The sequence below is a fragment of the Thalassophryne amazonica genome, chromosome 10, assembly GCF_902500255.1.
Source record: "Thalassophryne amazonica chromosome 10, fThaAma1.1, whole genome shotgun sequence".
Taxonomy (NCBI): domain Eukaryota; kingdom Metazoa; phylum Chordata; class Actinopteri; order Batrachoidiformes; family Batrachoididae; genus Thalassophryne; species Thalassophryne amazonica.
Window position 1 is genome coordinate 81,624,955 of NC_047112.1, and position 15,295 is coordinate 81,640,249.

General features: G+C 40.4%; 1 protein-coding gene across 1 annotated transcript in view; it reads left to right on the forward strand.

Annotated features, from left to right (window-relative positions):
* Positions 1-15,295, forward strand: part of b4galt6 (UDP-Gal:betaGlcNAc beta 1,4- galactosyltransferase, polypeptide 6) — a 48,671-nt gene that overhangs the window by 23,410 nt on the left and 9,966 nt on the right. Inside the window, exons 3-7 of the mRNA XM_034180356.1 lie at positions 4,831-4,944; positions 7,394-7,518; positions 9,556-9,672; positions 10,699-10,886; positions 13,707-13,829. Coding sequence (XP_034036247.1) covers positions 4,831-4,944; positions 7,394-7,518; positions 9,556-9,672; positions 10,699-10,886; positions 13,707-13,829 — 667 coding nt within the window. The remainder of the gene's footprint in view (positions 1-4,830; positions 4,945-7,393; positions 7,519-9,555; positions 9,673-10,698; positions 10,887-13,706; positions 13,830-15,295) is intronic.

The following is a 15,295-nucleotide window of genomic DNA, read 5'->3' on the forward strand; positions in this document are numbered from 1 at the left end:
GCCATTTGAAATGACTTTAGTTTTGTGTCATGTCTGTGATCTGCTTTTTTCCTACAAAATTAAACAACTGAATGAACATCCTCCGAGGCCGGTGATTCCATAATTATTGCCAGGGGTTGTACATTGATTTAAGTAATGTGCATCAATATGTTGCAATATGGCTGCATGTGTTCAGAGCATGGACTCAGAAGAGCAAGTAGCTGAAGAAGAGGGGGGCAGGGGGGACTCACTCATGCTCTTCCATAGTGTCCGAAGAGTTGAGCCTGAATGTCATGGCGCTCTACAAACCCTGCAAGTTGGCAATGGCTTATCAGGCTTATCACAGCAGTACTACTTCCTTGCTCGAGCACTTGAAGCAGAAGCATCCTAGTTCGATTTCTCAAATGGGCAGCGGGAGCATTTATTTATTTTTTTTGTCCCCGTGTTTGTTGCTGCTATTAATTGTAACACCACACTGCTTCCAGCGATTCATATTTCAAGGCAGACCTTGTCATTGACACATTTATTTTTAAAAGGTTGAACTGTGCTTTTGAGTTTACTGCAACTAGCAACAGGAGGGAGCATGACAAAGATAATTAGAAAACTTGACTTTTTATATGAATTGGTTTAAGATGTTACATATGGGATGTGTGTCAAATAATAACACTGCCTATGATCATTTTAAATCTGTAGAGTGATGTTTTATGAGATGGCATCATTTGCACAAAATCAGACAAACTTGTCAAATATTGAAGGCAGCCGGTGTGAGGGCAATATTGAAAGTACAGCCAAAAAAAAAAAACACGCCAAAAAACACTTACCATGCTACTAACTTTATCCAACATGAATGACAAAATGTAATCCAATTCAAAAATGTTTAATGGATAAAAGAAAGTTTACATTTGCATCCTGCCACACAGTTTGGTAGAGAAGGAAAAACTCCCATGTATGATCGCAGTTCTCTGCCTCACTAGATTATAAAGCTACTGTGATTAAGTTTTAAAGACAGCAGAAGATGCTGTGTCTATGCAATATTAATGTGTTTTTGACCTTTTAAACATTATTTATGACCGATGTACAACATCAGAAATAGCGTTGGATATTTTACTCCAAGATGTTTTGTTGCACTGCCAGATTTGAGAGACTTTTGGTACTACTCCTAAAAGTGTCTTGAATTTTGCATTTTCATTAATTTTACTCTTTGATTGCTACATGTAGAATGCACTACATAACTTACTGTAAAAGTAAGATGGCCAGGAAAGACTGGGCAGTTTATTTGTTGTGCAGCAATGTCCAGTGGTGCATACTTACCATATTTTTTGTTTTAAAGAGAAGATGGTTGAATAAAATAATGTGATATAAATGACAAGTTTTTAAAATGTAATTTTGGTAAATTTATTGTTATATTGCTGGAGTAATAAAATAATAGTTTAATTAAAAAATAGATTAATTAATTTAAAAAGATCATTAGGTGCAGCTCTCCAGAAGACCTGTCTTTGGTCAGACTAAAAGAGGTGGTCTCCATTCAGATCAAACTGAATCATAGTCTGGTTTGTTTGGATTATAAAATCGCTTTTTCAAGTGTTACGACTTTTGAACCAATTACAGGAAGTTTAAGCAGGCTATCACCCCATTAAACAATAAAAGAAGAAAAGAAATAATTTACACCTGTCCAAAAACATATCTTTAACAGAAAAAAAAATGTATTTAAGTCACACTAGAGTAAAAGTCACATTTCCTATTTCATGTAGCAAGAAGCAAAACAACTTTCATTGGTGCATTGTTTGTTTCTAAGGCACATGTGGTGTTAAGAAGCACAGCTAACGAGCTAATTAATGTTACTGTACTAAGCACAAAACATGAGTAAAGTGCTTCTTTAAGCCACCGAACAGACAGCCATATGTGAGGTAAATGTGCAGTGCAATTAAGTGCAGTATTTACTTATTTTTAACACAAACTCTGCTTTATTAGTATCGGAAGCTACAATCAAATTGTTACTGTAACAAATGCAAAACGTGAGTACAATTCTTCATGCTTGAGCCTATCCCAGCACTCATAGGGCATGAGGGAGGGTACACCCTGAACAGAACTTCTATCAAAAGGCCACATACTGACAGACAAGCTAATTCACACTTGCATGGACACCTCCGGTCAATTTAAAGTTGAGAGGAAGCCGGAGTGAACACAGGAAGAACATTCTTCTGAGATGAACTTCAGTTCACCAACTCAACCGTATTGGTGCGTTTTGTGCAAAGCAGTGAAAACGGCAACATGTCTTTCTATTATATATAATATACCTCGTAACCGCAAAAACACAAAACTCAGAAATAATGGAGAGATTGAAAACTTGTACTTGGAGTCCCCACAACAGTTCCCTCAGAAAGTTGCGATCACAGCAGCTTACGCAACTTCAGCCAAACACCTTGAATTCAGTGTGACCTTGCGATTTTGCCCGATAACTGTAGCCTTTCTGCAAATTTGACCAATGATTGTTGTTTTCCACGAGTTGTACCAATCATAATCCAGCCATCCCTCACCAAACATCTCAGCTTTACCAACAAAAAACAATCCTGCTGAACATGTTCTCTACAAGTGGAAGTAAATAGTTTTACACTTCGTTCAGTGTTGTTTATAGACACAAACAAAATTGACAAATCACAACAAAAAAAAAACTGCCATGAAATGTTGTAGTTTAGGCTACAACAATCCCAAACAGCTTGTGAAATTCTGGAGGGACTGTCAAGAGCAGGATTGACAACACTGGGTAACACTCAGCAGTCATTTGTTTGCTGAGCAGCAGCATGTACCTGCCATTGTGAAATAATTCCATCCATCCATTTTCTTCCACTTTATCTGGAGTCGGGTCGCGGGGGCAGCAGCTCAAGCAAAGCTGACCAGACCTCCCGATCCACACACACCTCCCCCAGCTCCTCCGGGGGAACCCCAAGGCGTTCCAAAGCCAGCCGAGAGATGTAGTCCCTCCAGCGTGTCCTGGGTCTTCCCTGGGGCCTCCTCCCAATGGGATGTGCCCAGAACACCTCTCCAGTGAGGCGTCCAGGGGGCATCCGGAAAAGATGCCCGAGCCACCTCAACTGACTCCTTTCAACGTGGAGGAGCAGCGGCTCGACTCCGAGCTCCTCCCGAGTGACCGAGCTCCTCACCCTATCTCTAAGGGAGCGCCCAGCCACCCTGCGGAGGAAACTCATCTAGGCCGCTTGTACTCGCGATGTCGTTCTTTCGGTCATGAGCCAAATCTCATGACCATAGGTGAGGATCGGAACGTAGATCGATCGGTAAATCGAGAGCCTTGCCCCCCTACTCAGCTCTCTTCACCACGACGGCCTGATACAGCGACCGCATCACTGCAGATGCTGCACCGATCCGTCTGTCGATCTCATGCTCTTTCCGTCCCTCACTCATGAACAAGACCCCGATATACTTAAACTCTTCCACTTGAGGCAAGGACACTCCACCGACCTGAAGACGGCAAAGCACCTTTTTCTGGTCGAGAACCATGGCCTCGGATTTGGAGGTGCTGATTTTCATCCCAGACACTTCACACTCGGCTGCAAACCGCCCCAGTGCATGCTGAAATATAGACCTGGAATGGACGTGCGTGCCTCAATCTATTAGTGTCGCTCAGGACAGGAAGGCGCCATTACTAAGGGTGGAAATGTGCCTATCATAAATAATAAACTGACTGCTTTTTTTGCACTAGCGTCGCTATTTCTTAGCAGATTTTAATACATTTAGGCTTGTTTCAAAGCCCTTTGAAAGCTGTTTCCAATGAACTTATGCGTGGGTGGGAAAAAAAACTTTTATGTAAAATGCAGAAAATTGGTGAAATTATGACAAACTGTGCTGCTTTTCTCACTCTATTGTCGCTATTTGTTAACAGATTTTAATAAAAGTAGGCTTGTTTTAAAGCCCTTTAATTGCTCTTTCTCATGAACCCATATATGCCTGGGTAGAAAAAAAATGTTTTATGTAAAGTGTGTAAATTTGGGTGAAAATATGCCATTCTGTTCATTTACTGTGATGTTTTTTTTCCTGTCGTCATAATTCTCGATGGATTTTTATAAATGAAGCTTTGTAAGTTGTATTCAAGCTGATTAAAAGCTCTAACGAACCCATACATGCCTGGATAAACAATCCTTATTTATTAAAATATAAATCTGAAGTATGCCTTGCCATTGTGGTCATTTACCTTGCTGCTTTTTCCACTGTAATATTATTGCTAGTCTTTTAATGACAACATATATATGATTTTTACTAACATTTTATTACAAGTAGATATAAAGCCATTCAGAATTTATGACTTTTGACCCTCAGTCAGGGTAAAAAGTACCTCCTCCATCCCCTCCAACCACACTATTTAAATCGAAATGCCGCCTGTGACCACCATGTACATATCATATTAAACAACACTGCAAGTATATTTACATAAATACATTTAAACATTTTTATTTCCGTATTTGTATGCATGTGAACACAGCTTAATGAAAAGAACTTATGGCGTTGAGTTATAGTCTCAGTACATCTATTAAATTGCAGCATCACTTTAAAATAGACATTTATTTTGCATAATTACATTAAGGCTTGTACAGTTCATTTTAGTATTTGAGAATTTGTTTTTGTAGTTGGTGCAGTTCATGGTGAAGCACTTTTTTTCCCCTCAGTTCGCTTCTGTTTAACAGGCGCCTTAACTGGCTCAAGGCGCTCTGTCCACCCTTAGTAATGACCACCGTGCGGCACGCTGCTAGTCACGTGACGTCCATTCCAGGTCTATATTTCCATGCTTGAGCCATCCACAGTCAAAGCACTTATGTTTGCGGTTGTATTTTGTTGCAGACTACCCTGATGGCAGTAACTCCAGTGAATACTTGCTGCAGCCAACCACGTATCTCCCAGAGAACTTCACCTATGCTCAAAATCTTCCCTGTCCACAGCGATTACCTTCTATGAGTGAGTAGCTTTAATATAAACCCAATGGTAGTGATGGTGACATGATGCTTTGTTGCAGTATTGAGGCTTCCCAGCCATTTGCTTCACCAAAGGCTTCATTACTTGAAATCTCATTGAACAGTCATCAGTCACTACTGACATCTACTGGTGAAAGTATAGCTGCACACCTACCATCATAGTGCAAGTTGGAAAATATGTGGAGCAATCGAGTAGGTAGCTCAGTGGATAAGTAGCTGGTCTGCCTGTATATATCCTTGGACAAGACACTTTATCTGTATTGTCTCAGTCCTCCTAGCTGTAAAGTAAAAGCAAATGTGATGCATCATTGTAAAGCAGAAATGCAGTCCTTCACAGTTTCTGTGGGCATGTTATAGTGTCCAAATATTGAATGTCTGAGTGAAGTGGTAAGAATATTTGCATGAGTTGAAAGATGGAACATACGCTGAGTGGAATGGTAGACTCCTTCTTTCAGCAAATGAAGGCATTCTTTTCATTGCATGAATGGAAAGCATTCATTATTTGTTTTATATGACACCTCAGTGGATTTGTGTCATTTGATATTTTAATTAAAATCAGAAAGAGGTTCCTTCTCGGAGCAGAAAGAAGAGGGTTGCGGGGCCCAGCAGTTCACTGTGGCCTGCATTACTCACCAACACACAGCTGTCTTCAGTGAGTACTGAGGAGCTCAGCGGTGTGTGTGGAGACTAGGCATGGGCCGGTGTGATATTTGGATGGTATGCTAACCGTGGGCAAAAATACTGCGGTTTCGCGGTGTTATGTATAACTTTAAAATGTGCTTTAACAACATTATGGCTATTTGTATATGAAGCGCATGTGATTCAGGTGCACTAATTGATGCGATGTCTACCGCTACGAGCGCTATACCACTGATAACTTTAGAGAAAATACCAAAATAATAGTCACTCTTTTAGACATGTAGCATCTGCCCCATGGAAAACATGACTTACTTACTTAGGGAAAAAAAACCATGACTGGAATAAAGTCTGGAACTCCGGATGCTCAATACTTGGCCCAGCTTCACCAGCAAAGTGCTTGGTATAGATATGGTATAGATATATTTGTCCTTCTTGACATGTTTATGGGAGAAATTTGGTCGACAACAAGCACAACTCGAGTCCACCGCTTGTACGTCTCAGTTGTTTCAAGGATGGGATAAAGTTTATTCCTTACATGTAATCCTTTGCGAGTACCTTGAATCGCTCAGAGTCTGACACAGGCCATAGCTACGGTACTTTATTGCCACCGTTTTTGGCTTGAAGGGCTATTCTGCAGAAAGTAAAACTAAAAAGGTGACTTGGTCCTTTTAGACAGAGGGAAAAGTTCAGTGCAGGCTTCGCATCCTTTGGCCATGATGCAGAGCTACCTGATGTTAGCTGCCTGTTTGTAAACAGAGACAGAGGTGAGCGCCAGGGGGAAGGGCGGCAGCGGCCGCCTCCGCTCTGGCTGGCAAGAATTCTCATAACCCGCTCATACTGTAGGGACGGTGTAACGGAAAATTTTAGTGGTTTTGATATCATGGCTTTTTCATACCGCGGTATACCATGAAACCAGTTATTGGCCCATGTCTAGTGGAACATCTGCTTTCCTCAGTCCAGTGAAAAATCACTCCAAGAACACTTCACTGCAGCAGCTGCTACAGATGTCCCTGTGAACAATGTAATTGCTGGATTTAGCTTCCTCGTCTCACGGAAGCATTTCAGAGAGAAGCTAATGGGGCTGTGCAATCTTGTTGAATTTATGTGTCAAACGTGTCACGTCTCCATGGAGACATTTAATAGTGCAAAAGGGATGGGGGAAAAATGCACAGATAGTACCAACACGCTAGTGAAAACGGCCATGCAACAAGACAAGTAAGGAATATCATGTGACATAGAATTCACCAGTTAAATGACAAGGATCCATTCAAGTGTCCTATAATTGTTACAAATCATTTTGGCAAAAGCTTGTGATGCATGATGGGGGTATTTAAGTGACATTTGTGCAGTAAATGAAAGTGCTTGACTGACTGGGAATTACAAAATTCTTGTTTGACAAGCATGGAGAGGCTTACTTTATTTATTTTTATTATTCAGAAACTATTGTTTTAACTGTACCCAGGGGTCAGATAATTTTTATTTATTTATTTTACATGCTCTACTTTTGAAAACATTGCCTCAAAAAGAAGATGCCAGTGTGCACAGAAATAGAACTGTAGAATTGATGGTAGAAGCAAAGATTTTTCTCTCTGACCCACATTTTTTTAAGTGACTCAAAATGCAAAAAAAAAAAAAAAAAAAAAACACAACTCACATTATTCACACTCACAGGCACTTTTTTTTTTTGCTATCTTTTACAGTTTAGCTGAGAAGTTAAGATGATTCAGTGGCATGACCCCTACAAACAGACATACAGACAAAAATAAAGTAAAATAAATGATGTCTTTCAACAGAGGGCCTTATAGAGGTGAATATGACAGAGATCCCTATGGAGGAGGTAGAACTCAAGTTTTCCAAGTTTTTTGGCATTGAGTATGGCGGCCATTGGAAACCAAAGGACTGCGGACCTCGCTGGAAGGTGAATTTTATTTTTTTATTTTACCAAATGACTTCTTAAATGTAGCAAATATATTGGTTAAATGTAGTGTCAGGAAATATTGCTGTAATCTAATAAAACAGGCATGTGAGCATTTTTGCATATTTACGCATTTCAAAATTTCTGCCAAAGTGTTTTGTGATGTGAATCAGTTGGTTTGGAAGGCGCACATTAGATGTATGCTTATACAGTACAAATATAAATGGGCACAAGTTGCCATAAAGTGGTCAAACCAAAAAACAAATAAAAACTTTTTGTAGAAAAGCAGGCATCAGGTACTGTGGGATTGAATGATGGTTCTTCCATGCTTCTTTCTTCAGTAAGTTAGTCTTTAAAGGACATGTCGCACATTAATGTCCCACTTAAGCCCCGGTCACAACCCACCGTGCGTTTTTTTTTTCGCAGTGCGTTTTCTGCGGATGCCACGACCACTACGTTTTTGTGAAAACGTACGGAGGCAGTAGCAAGAGGAGGGAGGGAGTACGTTCAACGCACGTCTCTAGGAGTGTAACGATAAAGAGTGTTGACAAGAAAGCAGTGTGTGTGTGGGGTCGCTTTTCTTTTTTATGAGCGGGACCGGAGCGGCAGGTGTTTTTCTCCATCGGCGATGCATGAGCATGTCCAGCCTGCAGCGGTCAGTTGTACGAGTGTTTACTTGCCTCGAAAAGTTACAGCTAGTTAACAGACTGAAGCTGTGGAGTGTCTGTGTTGCTGACGTTTGGAAATAAAGTCCAAGTTCAAGTGAGAAGCTGTGTTGTGCATGCAAATCTGTTGGCATCCATGTGGTGAGTGCCATAATCCGTACTGCCTACGTACGGATTTGGTTAATTCAATAGTAATTGAATGAAAATGTGCTGCTTTGAATCCGAACTGAGGCAGTACTCAGAGCGTGCGTCATCTGTACTGCTGGTGAATCCGCAGCCTGACCGCAGCGAAAGTTCTGCATGCACTAAAACCTCTACGGCGTGTCTGCGTGCTCCTAAATTCGTACTGAGGCAGTACTTACGACGTACGAATCTCCAAATTTAGCCCACGTTTTTGCAAGTAGACTGCACGGACGTGCAAGTACGGCGGGTTGTGACCACGGCTTTAGCAACACAACATCACAGTACTCAAGATTGTAAGCCTATCTGTGCACATGTGGAAATAATTAGTGGTTACTTATGTATTATATTTCTAATCATTAGTGACGGATAAGCCGAAGCGTTTTGATGGTTCAGTGTTTCGAAGCATTTGATACCATTAAATATGGCGACATCTGCTAGCCAATCTTTAACATAGCAAGATGTCATGAAACAGACACTGTCATGTATGTTTAATAATAGGTTATTATAGGTTTAATAAGGTTCTATGTGCATCTTTAAATTTTTGATTAAAGACAAATATACAAAGACATTAATAGTATACTTGTGTTATAATGTGATTGTGCCATCATAAAATACTGTATGTAATAAAAATATAAATTGAGAAATGCTTGTGCAACTACGGACTTACGAAAATAGTTTTACAAAATGATAGTAATTTGGGCCCTTCAAAGGATTTTATTTAAGCACAAGATCATTTCAGTCATGTTAGGTTTGAGTCTGTTCTTCTTTGTTACCACCTCTCTAGTTTTGGAGAAGATTCTCTCACACAGCACAGAAGTTGTTGGCATATGAAGATAGATTTTGTCCAGCTTGTAAAGAGTTGGATAAACACCTGCCTCCATCCTCCCTATCTCTTTGCAAATTCACTGCAGAAAATGCTTCTGGGGAGCATTAGCATAGCTAAAACCCTTCGGATTCTGGGGGGCAAAGCCCCCCGACCAGGTCCCTCTTGACCCCCAGCCATTTTAAGCATTTCTTTATTTTCCTCTCACATGCCTGTAAAAACTATAAAAATAAAAAACGTCTGTTATAATGTCAGTAATGCAGAATGAATTATTTCGAGAAAATTGAGAGACCATGTAGACATAGATCATATAGATATGGGGACATTTAATATTTATTTTATTTACTTATGTTTCTTTTGCTGGTGTAGGTGGCCATACTGATCCCATTTAGAAACCGCCATGAACATCTACCCATCCTCTTCCAACACTTAATCCCCATGCTACAAAGTCAGCGGTTGCAGTTTGCCTTCTACGTCATTGAACAGGTAAAGCCTGTTTTCATCTGGTTTTGGTTGCTTGGTATTGCAATATTAAGGCAGCATTGAATAATTAACCATAGATCACTAGGAATCAATTATAAATAAATGCAAACAGTACTTTCATTATAAAAATACAGAAAGCATGCATCGACTAAGTGGACTGGTGAAAAGGTGCAGAAGGTTTTTACTGTTTTGTCTACACTCAGAGGACTCAGTCATCTGTGTACAACATCAGGAATCTGAATGCGTGTTGCACATTTTGGATAAACTAAAAATGGTGTTTTAACATGAGTAGATATCATTAAGCAAAATTAACATTTACTGAAATTTATTGCAGCATCTTCAGCTGACTACTAGTAAAATTTGCACAGATTGGAAATATGATGACCATGACCACCTACACTATGGTTAAATGTATATTTAACAAAAAACAAGTTGATCAGTAAGAACATTAGCCCATACTTTGACTTTTGTTGCTTAGCTAGCTTGAGGACCCCTCCCTTAATTTCCATGATGCCTTTGCCAGTTCCTTGTTGAATTATCTAACATTGACTCTGGCCCTCAAATCATTCACTGTACAGATTTTATATTGTTTTATATATTCTCTTCAAGAATAAAATTCCTCCACATGGAGCTGGTGTAGCTAATGGCATGCCTTGATGCATTTATGCTTGACTAATTTAGCTTTAGAGGTTGGTGTTTCATTTTCCTTCATTAATCCAGGTAAAGCATTAAGGAAAACTTATTTTTTACAGCACTGGCCCCGCCATGATTATTCTGTTGTATTGCATTGTGCCTTTTATGTTTGGTGTATCATCATGGATTTTTATTTTTTGTCTTGTTTTTCAACAACAGTGTTCGAATGTTCTTGAGGCAGGTTGCACAAAAGTGTTTCACCAGTTTTCCTATTCAGAGTAACTCATGAATTGGATTACTATTAACCAATGGTGTAAATAAGATTTGGATGTCATATGTTTAATTTCAGAAAGCTTGCAGTTACTCAACTTTTTCACTGGTTTTTGTTGGTATTAGAGTGGGAGCCAACCCTTCAACAGAGCAATGCTGTTTAATGTGGGTTTCCTCGAGGCCATGAAGGACTCGGACTGGGACTGCTTGATTTTCCATGATGTCGACCACATTCCTGAGAATGACCGCAATTATTATGGGTGTGGTCAGATGCCACGCCACTTTGCTGCCAAATTGGACAAATACATGTACATGTAAGTCTGTTTGCTACTAGTGGGTTTTCACCAGATGTCGCTAACAACCCAAGTAATCCACATATAGAAAGAAATCTAACTGTAGATGTCCATAAATTAAGTTATGTGTAATAATATGAAATGACACAGGGAAAAGTATTGAGGTGCAAAAAGGCATGGAAAGCCAAGGCACCAGGCATGGAAAGCCAAGACACCAGCTGAAATCTATCTAATTAGAAAGCAATCCTGCCCCTTGTCAGGGCAAATTAATATCAGCTGGTTCAGTCTGATGGCCTATAAAAATTTTTCTCATTGCCAACGTGTCACACAAGAAACATCTCATGATGAGCAATAGCAAAGAGCTTTCTCAAAATCTGCGCAACGTTATTGTACAACATACTGATGGCATTGGTTACAGAAGTATTTCTAAACTTCAGAATGTTCCAATGAGCAATGTTGGGTCCATAATCTGGACAGGGAAAGAACATCATTTCACCATAAACTGGCCACAACCAGGTGCTCCTCGCAAGGCTTCTGACAGAGGAGTGAAAAGAATTACCAGAAGAGTTGTCCAAGAGCCAAGGACCATTTCAGAAAGACCTGGAATTAGCAGGTATAATTGTTTCAAAGAAAACAATAAGTAATGCACTCAACCACCATGTCCTGTATTCACACTCAACACGCAAGACTCCATTGCAGAAAAAAAAAGCACGTTGAAGCTTATTTAAAGTTTGCTGCATAACATTTAAACAAACCGAAATTGAACTCTTTGGATGCCATAATACAGTGGTCCCTCGTTTATCGCGGGAGTTACGTTCTAAAAATAGCCCGCAATAGGTGAAATCCTCGAAGTAGTCAGCGTTATTTTTTGCAATTATTATAGACGTTTTAAGGCTGTAAAACCCCTCACTACACACTATACACTTTTCTCAAACAAGCATTAACATTTTCTCACTTTTCTCTCGTGTATAAACACTCTCAAAGTTCAAACCTTAGTAGAAAAATAAGACCAACCTGTTTTCAGGCCCAAACATTTTTTTGAGAAATAAATCCATCCATCCATCCATTTTCTTCCGCTTTTTCCGGAGTCGGGTTGCGGGGGCAGCAGCTCAAGCAAAGCCGCCCAGACCTCCCGATCCACACACACCTCCTCCAGCTCCTCCGGGGGAACCCCAAGGCGTTCCCAAGCCAGCCGAGAGATGTAGTCACTCCAGCGTGTCCTGGGTCTTCCCCGGGGCCTCCTCCCAGTGGGACGTGCCTCTCCAGCGAGGCGTCCAGGGGGCATCCGGAAAAGATGCCCAAACCACCTCAACTGACTCCTTTCGATGTGGAGGAGCAGCAGCTCGACTCCGAGCTCCTCCCGAGTGACCGAGCTCCTCACCCTATCTCTAAGGGAGCGCCCAGCCACCCTGCGGAGGAAACTCATCTCGCCGTAGATCGATCGGTAAATCGAGAGCTTTGCCCCCCTACTCAGCCCTCTCTTCACCACGACGGTCTGACACAGCGACCGCATCACTGCAGACGCTGCACCGATCCGTCTATCGATCTCACGGTCCATCCGTCCCTCACTCGTGAACAAGACCCCAAGATACTTAAACTCCTCCACTTGAGGCAAGGACACTCCACCGACCTGAAGAGGGCAAAGCACCTTTTTCCGGTCGAGAACCATGGCCTCGGATTTGGAGGTGCTGATTTTCATCCCGGACGCTTCACACTCGGCTGCAAACCGCCCCAGTGCACGCTGAAGGTCCTGATTTGACGAAGCCAACAGAACCACATCGTCCGCAAACAGCAGAGACGAGATTCTGTGGTTCCCAAACCAGACCCCGTCTACACCCTGGCTGCGCCTAGAAATTCTGTCCATAAAAATAATGAACAGAGCCGGTGACAAAGGGCAGCCCTGGCGGAGGCCAACGTGCACTGGAAACACTGGAAACAGGGAACTAAAAATAGAACATTTTCCCATAAATAATTATGATGGCTTTTAGAACTAACGAATTTAATTTTAATGCTCAACCTACGAGGTTGGACACATAAGAAATTATTAGTAGTAACTGACCAGTATTTCACAGTTCCTCTGATCGCGTCTCTTCGTCCTGGCACCGCGCCACTGTCGCGCCTTTTTCCACTGAGTAACACCTCGGTGCAGGTGTCTTTTTCCGAGTGAAGAACACAGTTATGGGTAGTTAATGGCGCTCTTTTTTTCTTCTGGGCGAGAAGTTTCTTATAAACAGACACGCAGAACACAATGCGCGTACTCTCCCTTTTTTCCCTGTCATTCCAGCTATTATTACACATAGCTTATGGATGTCTGGTGAAAATTTCATGTCAATAGCACCTTTAGAAATAAACTTACTGAGAAAAATTGTGACGTGTTCAATACTTATTTTACCAGCTACAATGGACATGGTGCTGTGATTTGTTTTTCAGGTTTATAACTGTTTTATCTGTCTATCATCTAAAACCTGAAGATAATCAATTTGCACTGATTAAAAAAAAAAAAATCAAAGGCACAACATTATTTTTGGAAAACTCAAAGAAGACAATGTTTTAGATTTTATATTTGACAAATTGCTTAAATCATTATCAGTTTAGTTAATGATTTTTTTTGGGGGGGGGGCTGACTAAGCAATGTGTAGTTCAACAATGCATTATCAGCCTTTACAAAAAATATATTTTTTTAGTGTGTAAAAAGGTTATCCTTGAACAAACAAGTGTGGCGTTGAGCTTTTGTGTTCTCAGTTGGACTCCCAATGGAGCACTGATCAGACTTTCATTTTAATATGTCATGAAGGAGTGGGGACCTTCCATCGCCATTAAACTTGTTTTTGTTGCTTTCAGTCTTCCATACAGTGAATTCTTTGGTGGTGTGAGTGGACTTACCGTGGAGCAGTTTCGCAAGATTAATGGGTTTCCCAATGCATTCTGGGGATGGGGAGGAGAGGATGATGACCTGTGGAACAGGTGAGTCGACTAAAATTGGATGTAGAGTGATGTCAGTACTTCAAAACATATTTTAAGTCTTTATTGGTGTTGGCTGTATTTGATAGTAAGAAGCTTGTGATATATCCAAACAAGCTGATTGATTTAATTGACTGACTGAAATTCAGCATGATTAGCACTCTACATGTCCTGTATTTCTGCTAGAAAAATGTACAGTCATTTCCATAAGTATTTTAATGGTGTCACAGATTTTGTCATTTTGTACACCGCCTCAGTGGTGTTGAAATAAACAGTCAAGCTGTACTGTAATCCTTTTTAATTCTAGGGTTTAACAAAATATAATCCATTAACCACTTGGCAATTACAGTCATTTTCATACATCATCCCACCATTTTTTTTTTCTTTTGGAGATCACAAGTAATTGGACAAATGAAATAAAGTGTTATTGTTAATCCCAATGTTTATTTTTACAGGCAGTTTTCTTGATACAAGTCAGGGAAAGGATACGTAAACATTCTCACGGAACAGTAACAGTATGGAACTGTATGGTAAATTTTTCAACATTAGGCAGTTGTCAAAAACTGAATGACTGTGCTAAAAAAAAAAGGAAGCCACCAAAACACCGGTGACAAATCTGAAGGAGATAGAGTTCTATGTCTTTGATCAGAGGAACTATGCATCACAAAAGTATGTAGTTGTTCATGACAAAGCAACTGTTTTTTTCACTCTCACAGTCCTGAGGTTACAAGTAAACCATGTGTTGTGGTGTAAGTGGACCACAGCATATGTACTCCCAGGTCTACCGAAGAACCATGCCTTTGTCACTGTATATTACATGTAACAATTTGTCCTCTGTGTTTAATCCATCGTAATAACAATTAGATACCATGCAACCACCAGGAGTAGTGATATGGTAATTGGCAGGTCAGGGACCAACTCCAGGTCTACAAAAAATGGTCATTGGCAGTCAAATGAGCATTTTACCTAATGTGTATGTGCTGATGGTGGGATGAAACCAGATAGACAGAACAAAAAGTAACTGTGTATTGGTGGAATTGAACCTTAGACCTTTTTGCTATGATGCAGGAGTGCTAACCATTCTGTCACTGCACTGCAGTATTGAAGAGGTGTAGGTTGTTGTTTATTCCAGTGTCAGAAACTGAGCAAGTTAGGTTTCTTAATGCTGAAGCAAACCATAAATAAGTACATGGTTCTGTATTGGCAGCTAATGGAATTGTTTTACCGGATAGCTGGAAAAATTCAATTTATGTTCATCTTGTGTCTGTCTGTAGTCAAAATTGGTGGAGGGCACCCTACTGAACATTAAAAGAAATTACATTTATTTGGAGGCATATTTCCTGTTTGTCTTGGTACACTTTAATCAGTGCCATTCTAGCAATATTGGTATAACTAATTGTTTATGAGCTTCATGGTTCGTTTGTCTGTGGCTGGTTTAATCCTAACCTTGAGGGAGTAATGCATCATGG